At 50.2% G+C, this 22,983-nt stretch overlaps 1 protein-coding gene across 1 annotated transcript in view; it reads right to left on the bottom strand.

Moving 5' to 3' along the window:
- Positions 1 to 22,983, bottom strand: part of CACNA2D4 (calcium voltage-gated channel auxiliary subunit alpha2delta 4) — a 124,173-nt gene that overhangs the window by 72,689 nt on the left and 28,501 nt on the right. Inside the window, exons 7-18 of the mRNA XM_003934481.4 lie at positions 21,989 to 22,049; positions 21,669 to 21,819; positions 21,411 to 21,485; positions 20,501 to 20,590; positions 19,536 to 19,649; positions 19,009 to 19,087; positions 17,677 to 17,810; positions 14,341 to 14,418; positions 13,498 to 13,578; positions 12,852 to 12,926; positions 9,811 to 9,897; positions 9,171 to 9,242 (exon numbers count right to left, since the gene is read on the bottom strand). Coding sequence (XP_003934530.1) covers positions 9,171 to 9,242; positions 9,811 to 9,897; positions 12,852 to 12,926; positions 13,498 to 13,578; positions 14,341 to 14,418; positions 17,677 to 17,810; positions 19,009 to 19,087; positions 19,536 to 19,649; positions 20,501 to 20,590; positions 21,411 to 21,485; positions 21,669 to 21,819; positions 21,989 to 22,049 — 1,097 coding nt within the window. The remainder of the gene's footprint in view (positions 1 to 9,170; positions 9,243 to 9,810; positions 9,898 to 12,851; positions 12,927 to 13,497; positions 13,579 to 14,340; positions 14,419 to 17,676; positions 17,811 to 19,008; positions 19,088 to 19,535; positions 19,650 to 20,500; positions 20,591 to 21,410; positions 21,486 to 21,668; positions 21,820 to 21,988; positions 22,050 to 22,983) is intronic.

Raw genomic sequence — 22,983 nt, forward strand, 5'->3', positions numbered from 1 at the left:
CGTATCCAACTGGATTCCTCATAGGAAAATCCGGCTAGAACCTGCGTTTGTCCCGAACCGCAAGCCCCGGACCGTGCTGCCCCCGCTGCGTGGCTCCCCGGTCACCAGGTGGCGCCGCGGCTCCCGCTGGCTGAGGTCTCGCTCAGGTTGACGTGGAACAGTCTTGTCACCGTGGTGTTGTCCTCCTCACTCAGTGAGGTTCAGTCACAGCTCCAGGCTGGCCGGCAGGCAGGTCCCGTGGGTGCCGCTCACGCTGCACCTGTCCACGGAGTGGGGGAGGGGCTCTCGGCGCCGCGGTGGGGACGGCGCGTCTTGCTCTCCGCGGCCTCTCCCTTGCTGAAGCTGCTGTTGCAAAGCGAGGCCTGGATGGGGGCATCGCGGAGCCCGACGATCTGCTGTTCCTGCGGGCCTCGGTGCCTTGATATCAGGTATCAGTTTCACAGTCTTGACTTCCCTGGAGCTTGCACTGGGGAAAGCGTGTGTGTTTGACAAGTTGTAAACAGAACTCGTGAGTCGGAGGCTGTCACGTCTTGCATTTCTTGAGAAATGGAAGGTCAGCGTCTGTCCTCCAAAAGCAATCACGAGCCTGGGGTCGGAAGTGTTCTCTTTACCACCAGAGCCGTCAAAGTTCACGTTCTCAGCGCCACTTCTGGAGTCCCAGTGCATCGAGAAGGCAGCGGAGAAGCTGGCCATTATGCAGGCTGTCCTGTTGCCCTTTTCACCACATCCACTCGGAAGAACCATGTGAGGAGCAGCAGCATCAGGGGCAGCTAGGGGCTCCACGGGGCGAGGCAGCCAGAGCAGCGTGGGGAACCAGGGCGTGGGGAGGCAGTGGAGGTGGGGGGCACTGGCCAGAGGGCTGGCCTGAGGGAAGGTGGCCTTCTCAGACCAAAAATATTTCATATTCTGTTTGCTGTTTACATATGCAAATAAAATTAATTTTTATAAATTGTGTTCTGTGAACTTGCTAAACTTACCTATTAGTTCTAGTGTTTTGTTTTGTAGATTCTTGGGATGTTCTATGGAAACAATAATTTTGTCCATGAACGAAGGCAGTTTTACTTCTTCCTTCCTTGTCTTTGTGCCTTTTATTTTGCTTTCTTGCCTTACTGCGGTGGCTGGGACCTCCAGCGCAAGGCTGAATGGAAGTGATGAGAAGTGCCCCCTTGCTTTTTCTCAGTTATAGGGTGAGAGTGTTCAATATTCTACCATTAAAAGTTAGCTGCAAGGTTTTCAGAGATGCCTTTCATCAGAGGGAAGAAGTTTCTTTCTGTTCTTAAATTTTGTCAAATGATCTTTTAGCATCTATTGAGATAACGCTCTGTCTTTTCTTTTTTATTCTGTTAATGTAATAAACCACTGATTAATTATTTCAATGTTAAATTAACTTTAAATTTTTGAGATAACTCCACTATGTGCTATTGTTGCCATGTTTTACACTTTACATATATTACAAACCTATGATGCAACATCAAAATTTTTGCTTTAAATAATCAGTTGTCTTTTTGAGAAATTAAGAAAGTAAATAGAAGATAGTTTTGTATTAACCCATGTTATTTATCATTTCCGGTATGGCTGATCTCTCCTGTAGACCCCAGTTCCAGTTGACGTCACTTTACTTCAGCCTTAAGAATTTTCTTGAGCATTTGTGTTGCAGGTCTGATAGTAATGAAACCTCTGTTTTCTTCTACCTTAAAATGTCTTTTTTGTTGTTGTTGTTGGTTTTTGGAGACATATTCTCACTCTGTTGCCCAAGCTGGAGTGACATGGTCATGGCTCACTGCAGCCTCAACTTCCTGGGCTCAAGTGATTCTCCTGCCTCAGCCTCCTGAGTGGCTGGGACTACAGGTGTATGCCACCACACCAGGGTAGTTTTTTTGTTTTTTATAAACAGGGTCTCCCTGTGTTGTTCAGGCTGGTCATGAACTCCTGGGCTCAAGTGATCCTCCTGCCTTGGCCTCCCAAAGTATTGGCATTACAGGTATGAGTCACTGTGCCCGGCCTGAAGATGTCTTTATTGAAGACATTATTCTTATTTTTGAAGGATATTTTCTGTTTCTACAGACATTTGAGTTGACAGTTTTTTTCTCCTCTTGACACTTCAACGATCTTGTTTTGTTGTTCCTGATAAAAAGTCAGCTGTCTTATTGTCTCCCTCTATGTAATGCATCTTTTTTCCTATAGCTTTTTTGGAGATTGTCTCTTACCTTTGAATTTTAGTAGCTGGACTACGAAGTACCCAGGTGTGTTCTCGTTGCCTTTTTATCCTGCTTGGTGTTTGCCAAGATTCTTGGATCTGTAGATTGCTGTTTTAAATCAAATTCAGGACATTTTCGACAATTAGTTTTTCAAATACTCTTTTTTGCTTCAGTCTTTCTCCTTTCCTTCTAGGGCTCCAAGAACATGTAATTAGACCACTTGATACTATCTCACAGTTTGCTAAAGTTCTGTTTCTTTCTCTTGTTTTTCTCCATTTCCCCCGTTTTTTTTTTTTAAATTGGATAATTTCTATTGATCTATCTTTAAGTTCACTGTCCCTTTTTTCTACAATCTGTAAGCCCATCTAGTAAAACTTTCGTTTCAGATATGGTACTTTTCGGTTTTAAAGTTTTCATTTGGAAGCATAAGCAACAAATGCAAAAATAAAAAGTGACCAGAAAGCTTCTGCATAGCAAGGGACAAAGCCAATAAAATGAAATGGCAAGCTATGGACTGGGAGAAAATATTTGCACATTTTATAAGGGACATGAAAATCTTATAAAATATATGGTTTGCAAGTATTTTATAATATCCCAAATACATAAGGAACTCACACAACTCAACAGGAAAAAGAACCCCACCCATGCATCCAAATAATCTGATTTAAATATGGACCTAAATAGAGATTTCTCAAAAGAAGACATAAAATGACCAACAGGTATATGGAAAAGCTGCTCAACATCATTGATATCAGAGATGATCAATGCAACCCCAAACCACAGTGAGATACCACCTCACACCTCTTAGGATGGCTTTTACCAAAAAGATAAGAAATAAGTATATACAAAGGTGTGAAGAAGGGGAACCTTTGTACACTGTTGATGGGAATGTAGGTTGGTGCAACCACTGTGGAAGACAATATGGAGGCGCCTAAAGAAACCAAAAGTAGAACCGTCTTATAACCCGGGAGTCTCAGTTCTAGGTATATACCCAAGGGAAAGGACATCACCACCTCATAAAGACATCTGCACTTCCATGTTCATTGCACCATTGATTGCCAAGATATTGAAACAATGGAAGTATCTGTTGTTTCTGCTGATGGATGCATGAAGAAATTGTAGTGCATATAAATACAAAGGAATATTATTTAGCCTTAGCAAAGAAGGAGATTCTGCCATTTGCTACAACATGGATGGACCTAAAGGACAATATGCCAAGTGAAATTAACTAGCCACAGAAAAAAATGCTGTGTGATCTCACTTATATGTGGAACCTAAAATAAAAATGAAATACGTAGAAACAGAGAAAAACGGTAGTTACTAGTGGCAGGGGAGGGGATGGGGAATGGGATGGGGGAATGGGAATGGGAAAATGTTGGTCAAAAGATACAAAGTTGCAGGTACCTAGGATGACTAAGACTAGAGCTCCAGTGAGGACTAGAGTTCATTGTATTGTACTGTGGACTGGAAACTGGCCAAGTGCATAGAGTTCAGGTGTCCTTACCACACACAGGTTACAGCAACGTAACTACCTGAGATGATCGGTATGCTAATTTGCTTGACTATAGTTGTCTCTCCACTAGTATGTGTATATCAAGATAAGCACAGTTGGCCCTCCATATCCCCGGGTGCCACATCCTTGCATTCAATCCCTCGTGGATGGAAAAATAATTCCAGAAAAAAGGATAGTTGCGTCTGTGCTGAACATGTACAGACTTTTCTTGTCATTATTCCTTAAATAATACAGTATAACAGCTATCTACATAGCATTTACACTGTATTAGGTATTATAAGGAGCAGGGAGATGATTTAATGTATTAGGGAGGACTGTGTACATTACACATAAATCTATACCATTTAGTAGAAGGGACTGGAGCGCCCATGGATTTTGCTATCTGTGGGGCGTCCTGATCCAATCCCCCACGGATGCTGAGGGACAACTGCACATTGTGCTGTGCACCTGAAATATACACAATTGAAAAACAGGCCTAAAGCAAGAAAAAATTCCTGTTTGGTTCTTACAATGATTTTGTACTGTGTCAACTTAGCTATGCTGGAACTACACTTCCAGACTCAATGCCCTGTGTGGTTCCAAGTCAGGGTCAGCCAAAGAGAAGTGTCTGTGAGATTTGCAGACGGAAGTGCAGTGGCGGCCGTTTTACACACTGAGGTCCGCACAGAATACCAGGTGCTGCCGTTCTTTGCCGTAACCTATTGCTGTGCCTTCCTGGCATGGGACCCCAGCCAGATTCAAAGCTTCCCCGCTGCTGTGGCTCTCCTCCTTCAGTTTCGCTGAGACCCAGCCTGGTGAGGATTCAGCCCCTCGTAGAGGGCACTGGCTCCGTCTGCAGGTCACCTGCAATCCCTATGGGTAGAGCTGGTGAGTGACAGATGTGGGTTTCAGTGTGTTTTCACGGATTCCTGTTTTTCCTCATGGGTTCCAGTTAGTTCTTGCTTTCTCCCACATCTCATCCAGCTTTCCTTCCCAACTGCTGGGCCTGCTGACCTTCAATGGCTTCAAGCTCACCACTGGATGCAGACACCAGCTTTCTGCAGATTTCATCACCAACTCCCACAATTTCAGGTCTAATCCCTAGAATAAAATCCTGCAGTCATATCACTCGTAGGGATTCTGTTCTTTGATCAAGCCCTAACCATTTCTCAGCTGAGATTCTCCATCTATTCCCTCATTATGAACATCTTTCCCTTTAATTCCTTGTGCAGAGTTATAATGTTTGCACTAAAGTCATTCTAATTCTAACTGCTGTGTCATTAACAATTTTTATTGTATGCTGGATATTTGAGGGGTAGGCCACAGATACTCTGTCTTCCTTTGAAGAGTGTTTTTATTTTAAGCAGTAGTCAAATGATTGGCTGATAAGAAGTGAGCAGGTAGAGGCCTGGATTCACATTTTGTTCGGGTGGGTCTGTCTTAGCTTTGTATTTAGGCCTAGGGTGAATCTCTTGGTCTTGGGACAGGCTTCACTCCTAAGGTGTAGTTTTCCTGTGCTTTCAAAGGAAATCCCGACGTGTTTACCAAGCCCTCCATCTCCGTGTGACTCACACTCCAAACTGTCCCCACTACACGTGCAAGAGCTGAGATCCTGTGTTGAGATCCTGCTCTGAAATCTTGCTTTTGGCTTTCCAGGGTCATATTCCACTGGGGCACTTCGAGGCTCCACTGTGTCTGCAGGGTTCAGAAATCAGCCAGGAATTTGCGGGGAGTTTGTATACAGATTTGGGGTCTAGTTTCCCTGTGGCTCCCTGCTTCTGGGCTATCCCTCCTCATTTCCAGACACGCTGGAAACCCAAATTCTGTTCTCTGACACTTCACGGTGACAACTGCAGCCTTCTCCTTGAAGTCGAGCCGTTCCACTCCAGACAGCCTCGGGGAGTGCCCTTTGGGAAAGAGCCAGCCAAACTTGCATCACACCCAGTGCAGTTCTCTTGATTCAAGTGTTGTTGCTGCCTGCTTTTGGTCACTTTCAAGTGCCTTTCCATTTTTGTTTTTTGTATTTTGTTTGGAGTTTATAATTGTTATCTGTTGGAGGGTGGGTCTAGTCAAGCTACACCTTACTGAAATGAACTTCGAGATCATCTTTCAAGGCTGAAGTAAAAGGAGGAGAGAAGGGGTATGGGGGATCAGGAGGGGGCCTGTGACTTCTGTTAACAGAGAGAGTGAGAGAGGTCTGGAAGATGAGGTTGGGAGTAAAGAGGTATCAGAGCAATCTGGTTTTTTAATAGACTGCCTCCTTCTTCTGGACAAAAATGTGAGGGGGAGAGAGAGAGAGAGAGAGAGAGAGAGAGAAAGAGAGAGAGACTGTAAGAGCATAACACAGAGCACTCTAGCCCTGTGTTCCTGAAATCAGGGCTCAGGGATTCAAGGGCACTGGATGAACATGAGGCAAAGCTGCTCTGCTTGCCAGCCCCTGGTGTGTGTGTACATGTGTGTGCCGATGGTGTGTGCAGGTGTACATGTGTGTTGCTGGTGTGTGTACACATGTGTGCTGGTGGTGTGTGCATGTGTACACATGTGTGCTACTGGTATCTGTGTGTACATGTGTACAGCTGGTGGGTGTGTACACGTGGGTGTCGCTGGTGTGTGTGCTGCTGGTATGTGTGCACATGTGTGTGCAACTGGCATGTGCATACACTACACGTGCGCCACTGGTGTGTGTATACAGCTGGTGTGTGTGCATGTACATGCATTCACTTCAGTCAGTGCAGTTAATTTGGAAGAACCCAAAGGTTAGGAAGGAACACTATGTCTCCCCTCTCCCTCCTCCATTGCTAATTATTGTCTGAAATGATCAAAAACATGAAAATGACAGAACGAGTTCGAGGTTAGACTCCAGGATGCTTTGCTCTTCTGGTTTCTTCTTTTAAACTTGTGTCTGAGGATGCCTGGCCAGCATGCTGCTGATGGGTTAGAAATTGTGGCACTCGTTACTGGTCTGCAATTTGGGACAGAAAGCCTGCCATCGAAGTGTCAAATGGGAGGACTGCCGACCAAAGCTGGGCTTCTTACAAGTTCAACATCCTCTATGTTGGCCCAGGTTGTATTTTTAACATTTTTGGAATTAGTTGCACACGTCTTAGACATGGGTCTGAGCTGTCTCCTGCAGACGGTGTGTTTTCTCTCCCGTTTGCCACAGTTCCCAGAGCCCCGGCACAGAGGCCTGTCTGCTGCTGTCATTAGTATTTCTTAACAAATACAAGTTTGGCTCCATAGGTTTCTGGGTTTGAGTCCTGCCCTAAATCATGCTGGTGGATCTGTGGAAAATCAGGACCTGTAAAGTCCCCTGGAGAAAACAACACAGCAGGCGGTCATGTGCCGGGAGGATGGCTCAAACAGTAACAGATATTCCCACAAGGCTGTAAGAAAGCTCTCCTCGGCCTAGACCTGGACCTGGAGAGGCAGGTCGACGGAGAAACAAGCTCATAAGTTGAGATGCTCCATTGAGCTGAGAGGGAGGGCTGGGATAGATGGGCAGGCAGGCTGGCCGACCATGGGGCAGTTGGCTGGCTCTGTGAGAGCTGTGTCAGGGAGACAGAGCCCTTGGCAGTGAAGAAAATGCAGCTGTGTCGGGGAGGAGTGGCAGCCTCGGACATCAGAAGAGTGAGAGCCAGACACCGCCACCGTGGCCCCACACCAGCAAGACGCCCTGCACGAGGTGTTGGCTGCCAGGCCCCCTGGGTCAGGGTGAAAAGATGAAAGATGAAGGAGGGCTGAGTCGTGACGGAATGCGGTGGAGGGAAAGGAGAAGGCAACTAGTGTTCGAGGTGGAATAGAAATGCTGTGCTAAAGGGAATTCTGGTAAACCTTTAAGGCTGGAGAATTGAGAATTCAGGGCCAGCTCTACAGAAAGGCCTTCTAGGGCAGTGGTTAAGAATGGGAGATCCAGGAGCAGCTACACATGGGCTTTGCAGTTGATCATCTGGGTGACCCTGGGCAAGTTTTTAGCCTCTCTGAATATCCTCATCCGTAAAATGGAGATAGGATAGGCCCACCCTGACATTGTGAGTGTTCAATGAGTGAATACTTGAAAGTGCCCAGCCCAGTTTCTTATAAATGTGAGTCACCATCATTATTATAAACTGTACTAACAGTAGTAAGACATGAACACCTAAGTGCTATGGAACGTCCATTATGGTCATGATCATCATCATCCTCATTGAATGTTCTTTATGTTGAAGCACCCATATGTCAGGAAGCCTTTGTGAAATTGCAAATATATAACCCAGATGGTTTGTTAGTAGCAATGAACAAACTTCGAAGGGATGGACAGCAGTTTCAGAAGTTCAGTCTGCTGCATCTGGTTAGGACTCTGCCTCAGTGGCTTTGAGAAGCGTAAAGACTGCACAGGATCCCTGGGCACTGGGGGAGAGGCTAGAAGAGAACCACACCCACTGCGTGTGTCAGTCTGTATTAGACACAGTATAGCCACACTCAGCTCTACCTTTAAGCCGTCATGTGCCATCAGCATACTAAATTTTTCACTGTAGCTTCACTGATGTGGCAGTGCTGGGCTAGGGAGGAGCTGGCCTGTGCATGTGAGCAGAAATCTGGTTGGGATGAAGGTGGGGTCCCTATGGAAGAAGCCTTTGTTCTTTTGGATTAAGAGAAGGAACAGCTGCCGGTGGCGATCTGACCTCACTCTAGTGCCCAGTCTGTCTGAAGGAGGCCTTTCTCAGCCCAGAGCTTGCAAAAAGCGGGGCAGATGCCACTAAAATCACACACTCGTCCCAGTGAAAATCAGTCATGGCCTTTCTTGTCTCTCCCTGTGCTATCTTGTTTGGCGTTCATGGAGGTCTGTGTTGTGGAAGAACTTGGGTCTAATTGCTGCAGGCAGATGCCTGTGTTCTTTTAGCTGAGGCAGATGGGCAAGGGAGGAGGAGGTGGAGGTGGCTGTGAGGGAGGAGGTGACATTTGTAAATATGTCAAGGGACAATGCAGAATCAGTAGACACACTGGAACCTTTGAAGTGAGAAGATGAAATGATCTTTTATAAATGTTGCACGGGTCTATACAGATAGTAATGGGGTTAGGGAGGGTATTGGTTCCTAATTATCTAGGGTTACAGTGGGTGAAAATCGGTGATAGGGAATAGTGAATATTTTCAGTCTCTTCCCAGAAAGCATTTCACAAGAGCTGCTTACCATTTACAAAATTAGCTGTCACTTTTCCCCTTTTCATTGTAAACAACGAAAGGGCCACTAACAGACAGCATAAGGAAAGAAGAGCTGTAAATGCCTCGGCTAACCTGCCCAGCTCAGTGGTCTACCAAAAACCAAGCTTTGCATGAGCAATCCTGTCGTTCAGTGGCCAGGTGGTATACTCCCTCATCAAGCCCTCTAAGTGCAGCAAGCCCTCAACTCTTCAGCTCTAATTAGGCCAAGTCCAGGTTCCTTGTCACTACCCCAAGCCCTGCCTTCCTAGGCCACATCCTGGCTCTGTTTTTAGCTCCTTACCCCTTTATCCAGCGGAACCTTCACATCCATCGAGAAAGAACCTGTTTCCCTGTTGATCATGGCGGTTCTCAGCTTCAGGAGGAAAGACAATGGCATTAGTTCCTTAGCTCACAGGGGAGGATCGAAGTGTTGAGTTTTTGGACCAGATTAGAGGGGATTCCCAGAAATACTTTTGGATCTTCTCTTTTTCCTCTGAGCTTAAGATACTGGGAGGGAAGATGGACCTGATTCTAGGCTCCATTTAGCTCATGATTCTAGGCATTCACCAAGATCCCTCTCCCAGGTGGACTGATGCACTGGGGTACAGACTGCCAGGTTGCTGGGACATTGTTTCGTCTAGGACGAGAAACTGTGATCAAAAGCCAGGCTAGAACATTGCTAAAACTCAAACTCTGCAGCTTAGACACAGGAGCTCATTCAGTCTCAGTAGTCCTTATGATTCAAGAAGATATTGTTATATTTTTATAGCTGTTAAAAGAATTGCTCACTTTAAGCATTGCTTGAGCTTGGAAAGGCTCTGGGATGGACCAGTTCTGCCCGACAGGAACAGAGTGGCCTCAAAGCTCACAGCCACGCAGCTGACCCATTTAGTCAGGTGCAGAGCTAAACTAGCTTCCCTTCCCCCATTTTCCCCACTCACAGATTCAGCCTGGTCTTCCCACTCCACTTCGGAGAGATCCACACTGTTGTAGTTAGGTTTGGGTTTTAGTTTCTTCCCCTCTCTGTACTGGAGTAAGCAGGTTAGGAAGAAAAACATGTGGTTAGTATACGACCTGCTCAAGTTTATCTCGTCTACAGGAGTCTTTCAGGTATATTCATAAAAGGAGAGGATTCCTTAGAAATCAATCAATTCAGTGAGTACTTAAGGTTATCTGGGCAAACTTCCACCCGATGCAGAGCTCCCCTTGCTGACATGTATGGCAGATGGTCTCACGGCCTCTGAGTGAATCTTCCCATGCCAGGGAGATCCCTATCTCGTGCGTTAGCTTGGCACAGCTTTGGACAGCCCTAATCGTTGGAAAGTTCCTCCTCAAACAAAACTGAAATCGACCTCCCTGTAACTTCCACCCACTGATCTTCCTTCTTTTCCCTGGAGCTGCATAGAACGTGTTCCACCTGACAGCCCCTGGGATTTCCAAAAGTACTTGTCACTCCTAAGACTTCACTGCTCCAACTGAGTTTGCCCAGTGTGTGGATGCCTCAGCTCCCTCTGAATATGCTCGACTTTGTGTTTCAACATCACTCTCAAAATGGAATTCCCAGACAAAAGTCAACCTTCCAAGTGGGGTCTGACCAGTGTGACGTGTGATCTGTGGACTAAGGCGTCATGGGGCCCTGACTGCTGCCTGCAGTTCTGCTATCTTCCTGGCCAGCCACACTGCCCTGGCAGTTCAGGCAGTGATTTCAGACAGTCCAGTCCCTTGGTCCTCCTCATGGGACACACCGTCAGACGCTGCTTCGCAGTCGTACACTTGGGCACTGAGTATTTCCCAGAGCTCCGAATGCACTCCTAATACAGTTCATCTTGCTAGTGTCAGCTCATTGTTTTAGAATACTTTCTAAATACTAATTTTCTCACTTAATGTATTAGCCATATCTTCCAGACTTTATGGCATCTGCCTTCTGCATTTTCATCTTAGTCATAAAATATTTGAATGGAACAGAGACAAGGACAGATCACTGCTTAATAAAGACCTCCCTTCAACTTGACATACAGCCATTAATCAACATTCTGAGTGTTATTATTTTCTGGCCCTGACTCCTCTCTCTCTGAAGCCGAGACAGATGCCATCAAGTTATCTATGATTAGGTCTGCAGCACTTCCCGGGTTTAGTTTATTAACCCCCATCAAAAAAGGAAAGAGGACAGTTCATCATTGAGGTAAATTAAGGATTAATTAGCATGTATGCTTTGAGTGGAATGAGGCCCCTAGCAGATGCCTGGACGCCTCTAGACACCTGTCATGGTATATCTTCCTTCGGCCAGTTTTCTGTTTGTTTGCTTTTTTCGGGAAAATGTCATGCTGATTTCTCTCCTGTTCAGGGGATCTGTAGGATCCCCTTTCCCCTCCTTCCCTCCTCTCCCATGCTTGGATCATGCTTCTTGGTCTTATTAATGACCATATTCATCAAATGGCCCTGTCCTGCCGTCTTTTACATGGGATGTTTCCTTGGGTGTGGCTCAGCATTCCATTACCATTCCTTAAATCCTGACAAAGCCTGAAGATCATCTGTGGCTTCTCATATTAAAACCATAATTCTACTCCATTAAATACTCCTACATGGGGCGCTGACGTAGAAAGATTTCGGGCCAATAGCATGATTCTTTTAATTTATTACTGAGCGTATCCTTGTTATTTTTTCTTTTTCAAATGTTAACTATAGTTTTCCTGATAGCGCTTTCCTTAGAAATCCCATTTCATTGGCTTTACCATATCTTTTGCTGTGTAATAGGGTCTAGTGTGGTATTATTCCCTAACTGTTTCATTTGTGTAAGTCTGGTTTTCTTAATTAGAGTATAAGCTTCTGTTTAAAGCATTCTTCACAGCATCATGAGGTCAGCATGTAGGAGGTCCACACTGTGAATCAACTGGTTGAAGCCTTACATTCATCTGGAGTACATAGATGGTGACAGGAGGTTTCTGATCAGCACCCCTCAATTCTACAAGTCAGATCCAGAATCAGCATATTTATCATTTCCCTAGTGAGTCATTTTGCTGGCACTGGGGCTGTCCCCCGCAGAACCCCCGGTACAAGGAGTGACATGTTATGGGTTCCAATGCTTGCCCAGCAAAGCCTAAATTGGAAGACAGCATGAACAGAGTGGCTTCCAGTGCGCCCCAATCTCTCTCTATTCAGAACGCCTAGAGCTTGCCTTAAACAGTGAATCAGTTGCCCTGCAGATGCTCAGTGTCTATTTGAACCAAGTGGAATGAATAGAGTGTGGCTTAGACTGACCCGGGCAGCTGAGGCCCTGAGTTATCCAGAAGGTGCTCTGCTGTCTGTCGTCAGTTTCCATCTGCTATTCACTACAAGACTGGTAGAAGGCAAAGGGCTACGATTCTCCCAGGACTTTAGCTCCCCCACCCCAACAATCACACTGAGAGCTGTGGTCATATGCTGCCTGGTGCCAACGTGCAGGACTAGCTCCTTGGCCCTGGAGGCAGAGCTTTCGGATAAGACAATGCAACTTCCTCAGCCCTCAGTTGCTCAGTTGAACTCACGTGAAAATACCCAGCCTCTGAGTCAGGGTGGAGAGGGCTGGGAGGGCCAGGAGCATTCAGGAACGCGTCCTAAGCTGTGCCACTCGGGAGAGGGCTCCCCTGGCATTTCTATGGTTAGCTCCTCGTTCAGCCGACTTCCCAGGCCCCCAGAGTGCCGAGAGACTCCAGCGGATGTGAATAATGGCCCTGCGGATTCTTTAGCCTCAAAACTGCACGCTTCATTACGTGCTCTCTGGCCCACTCATCAGTCATTTCACATGTTTTTGCCTTGTCTCTTCTGCTAGATTATAAACAACTTGAAAACAGGGACTATGATTCAAATACATTTTTTTTTTCTCACATTACCCACTGGGTTCCTAAATGGAGCCCAACGTGTGTTTGTTGTTTTAATCATTTTTGTGAATTACCCCCAAATCCCATACGGCAAGGATCCCAAGGCAAAGAAGACCTGTACCTACCAGGGGTCGGAGGTCGGGATGGGACAGGATGTAGCCATTGTTGGTGTTCAGAAAGGCATATCCATGCACTCCAAGCTGCAGAGTACAGGGCGGAGGGGCATTTGGCCTGCTGTTTGTGGTGGGCATCTGGAGTTGGGCAGGGGTTCGGGGCCACAGGATGGTCAAAGATGGCAGCTCGCAGCAGTGAGTGTTTTCAGTAGGAACATAACCGAGCCAGGGCCATGCTTCCATCCCTTGATTGAGGCGTCCTTTCCAAACTTGACTGTTTATAGTAACCATCATAATGCATATTATTACCTGACTTCTTTCCTACCACGTGTTCTGGGTGCTTTGATGATCTAATCTCACTCATGCTCACAGCAGGACTGTGTGGCACAGAGGAGCAGACTGAGAAACCAAAGCACTGGGCAGGGGAAGGACTTGCCGAAGGCCACAGAGCAAGTCAGTTTGTGGTGGGAAAGGGACCCAGGGGCACCAGTTGCTGCTCCCATGCTCAGCACCTGCACTTCTTGAGCGGTGATGGAGGGGCCCCACCCCAGCTCTGGGCTTGGCTGTCACTGCCTGGAGAGAGGTTCCCACCATGGGGGAGGAGGGAGGTGGCCCCCTGGGAACCTGTGATGCCCACAGGGAACAGACCCCGGCTCACCCTGTACCGGGGCGCCAGCTTCATCAGCTCTCTCAGGGCCACATCGGAGCCCACCACACCCAGGAGAATGCCATGGGATCGCTGGAAGGAAAGACACAAGGGGTGGGGGAGACCCAGGTTTCCTGTGTACAAGCCAGACTGGACCCTGGCCTGTCCAGAGCCTGGAAGAGGAGGCCACTTCGGCTTTAAGTGGTTCTCCCTCTACAGTCAGATTCTAGGCTGGGAATAAAAATCTAGACTCTGTTAGATGAGGTCCCAGGAGCAATCTCAGCTGCTAGGAAGATTAATACACAGTATTAATATTTAAATTGTAATATTTAAATGCAATCCAAAGTTAAATGAAATATTAATCTTCATGGCAGAGGGTGAAGTCATCGGGATCTTAGGGACCATAATTCATGGATGCTCTGAAGCATACAGAGCCTGTAATGAAACATTTCCTGACCAGATGGAGTATGGAAGGCTCTAGAAATCCCCTCACCAGAGGCCTTTACAAACAAGTTAGAGTCTGCACAACCTGCTAGGTTAAGCGTGGCTTTGCAGGAAGGCTGGCAGGTGATCCTCCAGCCTTATATCCCCAAGCCAGGGTTCCCAACTGCAGAGCAGAGAAACAACCCCCAGCCGGTGAGCAGAGTCACCGGGGAAGCCATGGAAAGACGCAGATCCCAGCCCACCTCCAACCAGGAGAGTCTAGGGTAGCTACTCTGGGACATGCCTGGGAATCTGCATTCAAACCCTCCCAAGATGCCTCAGAGGCACAGCCAAGTCAAGAATAGTCTAAGGATGCCATTGTGGCCCCGGGTTCTAATCCCTGCTGCAACCTCTCCAGGAGCAGCCACTTACCGTTTCATTTTTCTTGCTGAAGACTGGCATGGCCACAGTGGTGAGGAGCGTCAGGCTTCGAGTCTGTGAGCTGAGGAGCTGTCAGGGAGGGGAGACAGGGGTCAGAGGGCATGGCCTAGGGCTACTGATGTGCTGCACCCAGAGCACCCAGTGCGGACAACTCACAGTCATGCATCAATTATCCAGCGTCACCTTCCCGAGGGGAAGGAGGAAATCCCAAATGAGGGTTCCCTTCTCTGCAAAAGGAATGCTGGGGGTCAGAGGTGGCCTGGAGGGGAGGACCAGACTGATGTCACTCAGCAGGGTCCTGAGCCCATGACCCAGCCACAAGCACACTCACTAGGCTCTCTCATCTCAGCGAGGCCCAGGCTGAGTGTTGAGCATGAACCCAGGGAACAGGCCATCTGCGCCTGCCCAGAAACAGGGAGGCTTTGCACAGCACCAGCTTTCTAAACCTCTGATACGGACTCAAGGTTGCCACAGGTGAGAGGGAGGACATCGACCCAGAGCTACCCAGAAACACAAGCACACCCCGAGGAAGGGCAGGCCGTGGTATGGCGGTAGTGGGCCTTGGGGCCATCCCCAGCACCCCAGTCAGACCCACACGGTCTCCACTCACAGCACCAGAGCCGAGCCCTTGCCGGTCTCCCCAGGGCTCTGTCCTGGCTGCCCAGGCTCGCCGTGCCCGCTCCTCTAGCTACTTGAAAGGGGCTCTGCATGTGTGCCCCACTTATAACAAAGGTAGGCTTCTGACAAGTGTGTGGGAAGAGAGGTTTCATAAGTCCGACCTCGGCTGAGATCAACTAAAGGAGGCTGCTGAGTCATGGAAGTCCACAGGTGACTTTCTCGGAGAAGGAAGCACGTTTTGGCCGCCACGTCTCTTTCCCTCGCCTCATCTGAGTTTTCAGTTTAGAGTTAGAAGTAAGGTTCTCTTTTCTTTTCTATTTTTTTTTTTGAGATGGAGTTTCGCTCTTGTTGCCCAGGCTGGAGTGCAATGGCGCGATCTTGGCTCACCGCAACCTCCGCCTCCTGGGCTCAGGCAATTCTCCTGCCTCAGCCTCCTGAGTAGCTGGGATTACAGGCATGCGCCACCACGCCCAGCTAGTTTTTTTTTGTATTTTTAGTAGAGACGGGGTTTCACCATGTTGACCAGGATGGTCTCGATCTCTCGACCTCGTGATCCACCTGCCTCGGCCTCCCAAAGTGCTGGGATTACAGGCTTGAGCCACCGCGCCCGGCCCTAGAAGTAAGGCTTTCTGAGAGTGAACCACGATGCCATCTAATTTTTTTCTGAGCTTAGACACATCTCTACAGGTTACATGAGGACTTTCCAGTCTCCTTCCTGAGTTAGGAATGTGTGAAGCCAGCTTGCCCCGGCCTCCCCAGGAAGCAGCTCCCAGACTGTTGGTAGGCCCCTGTGACCTGCTCTCCCCTACAACGTGTCAGCCTGGGCGGGGTCCAGTCACCGCTGTCCCTGCACTTGTGTTTCTGGATACCCTTGCAAGGACGGACACCTGCCTTGAGCTCAGGGGAGTGACACCCTCCACTCAGAGGGTTCAGAAGTGGGCCCAGGAGATCTGCAGGTGACCCTTAACTTCAGGGACTCCTAAATCAGGGACAGGAGAGGGAAGGAGGAAGACAGGGGTGTAGGGACTGGTTGCGGGGGCGCAGTTCTCACTGAGGGACAGGAGTAAAAGTGAAGATAAAACTGTGAACTGTCGCCTTGTCTGCATGCGTGGAGGTAAGAGAGCCCCAGAAGGTCAAGCTGTCCATAGAATGCTGGGAATAACCCAGCACCACCCATCTGACATCAGTTACAGGGCACAGGGAAGCCAGGGTTCCTCCACCACCTTCTGCCAAACTCACACCCAACACTCCAGGCCACCTTCAGCAGGTACGGCCTGCGCCCGGCTTCTCTTGTTGGATTTCAGAGTTCCGAAAGCCTTCGCTTTTCAGCCACATGACCACAACACTCCCACGTGAGGGGGGCCCACACAGTGCACCAGCGTCCTGGCGCCTCCCACAGGGCTGGCTACTGGCAGGCAGATGGATGCATGGGTGATGGAGGGGAACCACAGGTGCCAGCGTGCGCGGGAAGACAGCTCAAAGAAGATCCCCTCCTCCTGCCATCCTTCTCCCCACCCACCTCTCTCTCATCGACCGTGACACACAGGGCCCTACGAACGCTTGGACGAGGGACAGAGACCCCTGCCCAAGGCAGCCAGCTTGTCCCTTCTGAGCCGCAGTCGGTGATGGTCGGATGACATCTGCTGGGCATGGCCTTGTTGGCTGAACCCCTTTAAAGTGGATTAATGAGCTTTTCATCCCAAACTTGGCCAGATGGCTCATGTCTACTGTTAGCAGGTGGAGGTAAGCATGCCACTGCCTTCGGACATAGAGCAAGTTGAAGAAAGCTGACGTGGCATTCCCAGCCTCCCTTGTCAGCATGGGGACTAAGTGCTGGCCAGTGAGAGGTGAGTTCCTGGGTCTGGCAAGAGCCTCACGGGGGCGAAGCATCCCCCTTCCCCTTCCACAGCCGGATGCTAAACGTGGTTTCAGTTGACTCACGTTTCGGCAGCCTCCTGACCATGAGGACGAGGGTCACACCACTGGGACAGTAAAGGAGATGGGAGGAAAGAGCCTGGGTCCCTGATGACCACAGAGCCTGTGGTCAGCTCTGGGCTTTGTTTACCCAAGAGGAACGTTCACTTCTGTCTTATTTAAGCCACTCTTTTCAGGTCTCTCTGGAGCCCAGCCTGATAAGTAAGTCATCACTGAAGCAGGTGGCTGCCTATGTGATGGGGATTTGGGAAGTGGCAGAAAGGTCTCCCTTCCCCAAAAAGGTCCCGTCGGAAGCTCTCCCTTTGATGTTTATTCCTTTCTGCAAGTCACTGCTGCCTGCAGTCCTTTGAAAGTGCACGGACCCAGGAAGGGAGAACATGTGATCCAGCAGTGGGATGTTGGGTTCTTGGTCTGACCCCTTCCTCCCCCGGGTGGGTGGGAGAGAAGGAGGCTGAGGGAGGTGAAGACTGTGGGGGAGGAGGGGAGGGCGGGGCAGCTTTGGACCAGGGGCCCTGTCCGTGGGGGGCACCTGGCAGGTCTGCTGGGAGTTTGGGGCAGCATATGGGCAATCGCCCTGTGAGTGGGCGGAGGGCTGTCGGGAAAGAGGAGGAGATACACGGAAAAGCAGCCTCACCCACCCACCCCTTCTTAACGTTCCCTAAGGAGGTGCTAGGCCCACCCCTCTCCTGACCCAGGAAGTCCCTTCTTGCTCCCTGGGGTCTGTAACTCTGGGGTGGGTGGGCTTCTCTAACTGGGAGCTGCTGCCAGGCTCACCTTGCTGTCCATGTAGGCCTCTGTCCAGATGATGTCATGGTCGTGGTTGATGACCATGGGGCGGCTGAGCACGTGCAGGTATTCCATCACATTCTCCTGGGTGTCCGCCAGCGTTGAGATCTGCGTGTAGTAGCCTGCGGTGGAGAGGGCCGCGTGGGTGTGGAAGGCCGGGCTCCCCTGGGAACCCCTCGCCAGGGCCTGTGCCCTCCCCAGCTGCTGATGGCTCACAGCCGTGTCCTCTCTGGAAACTGGCCGGGGATACAGGGAGCTGCTTCCCCACAGTTGCATCCTTTACCCAGGGGCACCTGCAGGCCTCTGGGAGGCTAAGAGCTCCACGAAGGAGCAGCAGGGCCTGGTGTAAGGGCATTGGGGGTCGGCCTCACCCTCTCCCACCCTGTCCTCACCACTTCCTTGCAGGAGCATCTCCTGAGAGCACCCCATAAGCCTTCTTCGTCACTCTTAGGTTTGTCTTCAGGAAACCCAATCAGAGGCAGAGATTTCTGGCTCTCTGCTCCTCCTTCCTCTGGTCCTTGTCCTTGCTGGGATTGTGGGGTGGGTATCACAGCCTCTTCCCTGGAGCCGTGGTGACACTCCAAAGGGCAGATGGTGCAGAAGGCTGTGGATGGCCTCCCCGCTCTCCTGGCTCCACCTCCCAGCGCATTCATCCCCCTTGCCAGTGAGATGCAGTGGCTCTCCACTCCCAGGAGGTCTCAGCCCCTTTGAGAATGCTGTTCCCTCTGTCTGGAACACCCTTCCAGTCACCCCACTGGCACGGAGAGTGTCTCTCCCATGGCCCCCAGCACCCTGAACAGTTGTGGCTCTCTACCCTCACAGCACATTTCAGGCTGTATCGTGGGCGGTGGTTTACTCGTATGTCTCTCTCCTGGACAATACCAAAAGGCAGACTGACCCTGAGTCCATCCTGATCCCTCTTGGACCCCTGGTGCCTGGAAACAGTGCCAGGTGCAGAGTGGATGCTCAGTTAATTTTCGTTGACTCAATGATGTCTGGTCAGAGATCGATGAGGACCATTCACACACAAAACATTATTCCAAAGAAAACAGTGACCCTCTGCTTTTTGTCTGGGAGCAGAACTAGAGTCCATGGCTTAATTTGCCAAAAGAGGAATGGGGGCAGGATGGAGACAGAGCTGGCACTGTCTCACCTTGCTCTTTCCAAATATGAAGGAGGGGCTGAGGCTTTTGTTCTTGACGCAGCGCTGCTCCTCTTAGGGGCCCACGGGGAAGCCCATGCTCAGCGCCTCCAGGGTTAGGTCACCTGTCCCCCGGGCTCAGGTGCAGCTGGGAAGGCACCTGCAGGCCCGGCACTCACCTTTGTTGTTGCATGCGATCCACTTCATGTCATCAGCAAAAGACACTTCTCTCCCAATGAGGTAAGTGAAAACTCGGACCTAATGCACAAGACACAGAGGGACTCAGCAGCAAAATTCCTGGCCATAAGTCATGTTAACATCATTTATGTGAGTCTCAGATGTTGGGCCAAGTGCTTCTTAGTCTTTGGGTTCTCCCATTTCACCCCCTTAGGCCCAGGCAGCAACACAGCTCTCCCAGGGCCGTGGGAGCTGCCAGGTAGGTGCGAGGCCAAGGTTTACAGCCCGGCACTATTCTGATGTCCCCACACCATATTCTGGTCCCTCGCCCCAAACCTCGTACATCAGGCCTCTGTGTCTCAGGTCGCCGTAATTTTGGAACACTGAATTAAAATGTCTCTGAAGGCAAGAATGGCTCTAACAGGAAAGCACATTTGAATGGAAGCCATCCTTTTCAGGGCCCTGCTGGTGATTCTATCTATGGCAGTAGGAGAAGCTTTCTCTCCCCGGACCCCTGTGGGAGGGTCACCTTGCAATCTGGCCAGTTATACTTCTCAAACACTGGCTGGTAGTCCTCCACGGCACCATCACTGATGAGCATGATGGCCTGGTTGCAGAGGCTTCCTTGCTTGGCCTCTTGGAACTGCGTAGGGAAAGGGCCTGCCCGTGACCACAGGCCAAGCCTGACTCCTCCACCTGCCCCTGCCTCCTCCATCTGCCCCCTGCCTCCTCCACCTGCCCCTGCCTCCTCCACTTGCCCGCTGCCTCCTCCACCTGCCCCTGCCTCCTCCACCTGCCCCCTGTCTCCTCCACCTGCCCCTGCCTCCTCCACCTGCCCCTGCCTCCTCCACTTGCCCCCTGCCTCCTCCACCTGCCCCTGCCTCCTCCACCTGCCCCCTGTCTCCTCCACCTGCCCCTGCCTCCTCCACCTGCCCCTGCCTCCTCCACCTGCCCCCTGCCTCCTCCACCTGCCCCTGCCTCCTCTACCTGCCCTCTGCCTCCTTCACGTGCCCCCTGCCTCCTCCACCTGCCCCTGCCTCCTCCATCTTCCCCTGCCTCCTCCACCTGCCCTCTGCCTCCTCCACGTGCCCCCTGCCTCCTCCATGTGCCCCTGCCTCCTCCACCTGCCCTCTGCCTCCTCCATGTGCCCCCTGCCTCCTCCACCTGTCCTTGCCTCCTCCACCTGCCCCTTGCCTCCTCCATCTTCCCCTGCCTCCTCCACCTGCCCCTGCCTCCTCCATCTTCCCCTGCCTCCTCCACCTGCCCTCTGCCTCCTCCACGTGCCCCCTGCCTCCTCCATGTGCCCCTGCCTCCTCCACCTGCCCCCTGTCTCCTCCACCTGCCCCCTGCCTCCTCCACCTGCCCCTGCCTCCTCCACCTGCCCCTGCCCCCTGCCTCCTCCACCTGCCCCTGCCTCCTGCCCCTGCCCCCTGCCTCCTCCACCTGTCCCCTTCCTTCCAGTCCTCCCCTCCCAGGCCTTATTACAGCAGGCACCTGCTTCAGGATCTCAAAGGCTTCTCTCAGGGCTTGGTCCACGATCCCCACACCTTTGACCATCAGCTCCTCCACCAGCAGTTTGAAATGCTGTCATGGGTGAGATATTAGAGGAGCATCAAGGTGTTGCGTGCGCCAGTGGAGCTTCATGTTTGGTGCTAATTTAGGAGGCTGTTTAGGGCCATCCAGAAGGATGTGATTGCAGGGCCTGCGTCTCCATGATGCATCTAAGTTCACGGACTGGTCCTCTACAAGAGATGCTTCTGAAATGCCCCCGAGATAAACTGAGAGAGGATGAATGACTTGGTACAAATCCGTGGCCAGTACTGGTGGGAAATGCCAAGTGTGAGGCTAAGTGCAGATGGGGGAACAGTCCTGGGATAGCGGAAGGGTAACCTCCGCTCCCAGACCACAGCCCGCAGCCTGTAGCCTGCAGCCCAGGGGTGCTCACTTCACAGCAGAAACAGAGGGAGCAATCTGTGATGTGCAATAGCTCCCTTTAAGAAATTATTGCCATGTCCTCTCCTCCTGGGTCTTTCACCAGGGAAAAGGACAGCACTCACTGGGTCTAAATTTTCCACCATGCAGGGAAAGCTCTCATGAACACTGACATAAGAGAAAGGCTTACGTGGGAGGCAAAAAGGGAAACTGAGTCCCATATAAACCACAGGGTGAAAAACCAGTCCTGAATAAGCAGGTTTCCCTTCGATATGAGGTCTCTCTCCGCTCATGGTTTGCTCTGATAAGTAGCAGTGTGTTTACAGGGCGGCTCCCTGGGTCGTTTCCATGGGTAATGTGCTCTGCTCTCATTCTGGGTGTCATGGAAATAAGCAAAAGGGGCTGCAGACACAGTCTGCAGAGGCAGCCACCCACCATCCTGTAGAAGTGCCAGGCCACAGCGGACACTCACCTCGCGATTGTCTCGGTCCGCCTGGACGAGAATCCCTTTAAAGCAAGGCTCGATGTAATGGATGTAGTCATTGTACTGCAGTTGCAGTGAGTTGAGGGGACATCAGGGGAGAATAAACAGCATCAGTTTGCAAAGTCCAGGCCCAGCAAAGACGCTCACACAGGTCACAGGGTGGTCAGGGGTGGTGGGTCACCTTGGCACCTGCGTGTGATTTCTAGAGCAAGTGAGAGCTATTCTAGAAGAGGAAGGCATATTTACCGCAATGATATTAACAAAGTCATTCTCCCCCAGGGTGTCCAGGATGGTGGTGATGGTGTGCTTGGCAATAGTCATCCTCAGCCCCTTCATGCTGCCACTTACGTCCACCAAAATCACTATGTCCTTGGGAGAAGTAGCAGCTTGAATGTACCTGCAGAAGAAAAAAAGGGACAAGTCCAAGATGGGAAAACCAAAGCCAGAACCAATACCTGACCAAGGTGTCTGCAGTTATTTCTATTCTGATGCCGGCTGAAGCCCACCCAAAGTTCAGGGCAACCCATCCATCCCCGGCTGAAGACCTCTCCCCCATGAGCTCTCACCAGCCACGGTTTCGGCAGTCGAAGGTAACGACTCCATTCTCATCAGGTGTCCATTTTATACCTGGGGGAATAAAGACTGGTTCTTTTACTAGCAGAATGCTGGTGTAGATTTCTATCCTATTCACCTAATAAAAAAATCTGTATAGATACACAGAGAACACAGACACAATCCACAATAGAATCTCGATTTATAAGACTTTACAATTGGGAATAGTGGGTTTAAAAGAAGAAGATTAAAAATAACATGTGAAATTGTAGTATGTTGTGCTTTGGATAGAAAAAAATGATGGTGGCAGTATCATAAATGTCTAGAAGCTCCAAGGGACCTTCCTACTCCACAGTGGTTAGACTTCAGATGACATGCACCCTTTGAGGCACTGCTGGCCTTTCAAAGGTAGGAGAGGTTTTCAGAGACCATGCTCTCAAAACCTAACAAATGAGAACAGAGCCCAAAGAGTGAGGTGTATGTGTGAGATCAGCCAGCAGCCAAAGCCTTGAAGGTGGGAAGCAGAGCTGTGGCAGTGTGATGTGATGGGAGCTTGAGTACCACCAGTCTGAGTACCGCCAGTCTGAGTACCACCAGTCTGAGTACCACCTAGTCTTGCAGGCAGTCATGGGAGGTGGGGCTTTCCTGAGGCCACATTCTTATAGCAGCATGGTCATGGGGAATTTGATCCTTAGAACAGCGATGAGGGGGAGAAGCTGAGACTGAGGTTATTGGCTCTTGACCAAAATCTTGGAAGAGGAATTTGGAGGTTGTGGACGAGGGTACCCTCAAGTCCAAGCAGAAATAGAAGCGAATTTTCTTGTGGATTCCCAACTCAGGCCCACTGGAGTCCCAACCTGACAAGCAGCATGGCCTCACAAGCAAAGATTGCCAAATACATATGGAGCAGACCCCTATTAGTAGGATGCAGCAGACTGAAGAGCTGCCTCAAGAGCTGGATATGGTTTCTCAAGAATTACAGGTGTTGGAATGGCCAAATACCAAACAC

The sequence above is a fragment of the Saimiri boliviensis genome, chromosome 7, assembly GCF_048565385.1.
Source record: "Saimiri boliviensis isolate mSaiBol1 chromosome 7, mSaiBol1.pri, whole genome shotgun sequence".
Lineage (NCBI taxonomy): Eukaryota > Metazoa > Chordata > Mammalia > Primates > Cebidae > Saimiri > Saimiri boliviensis.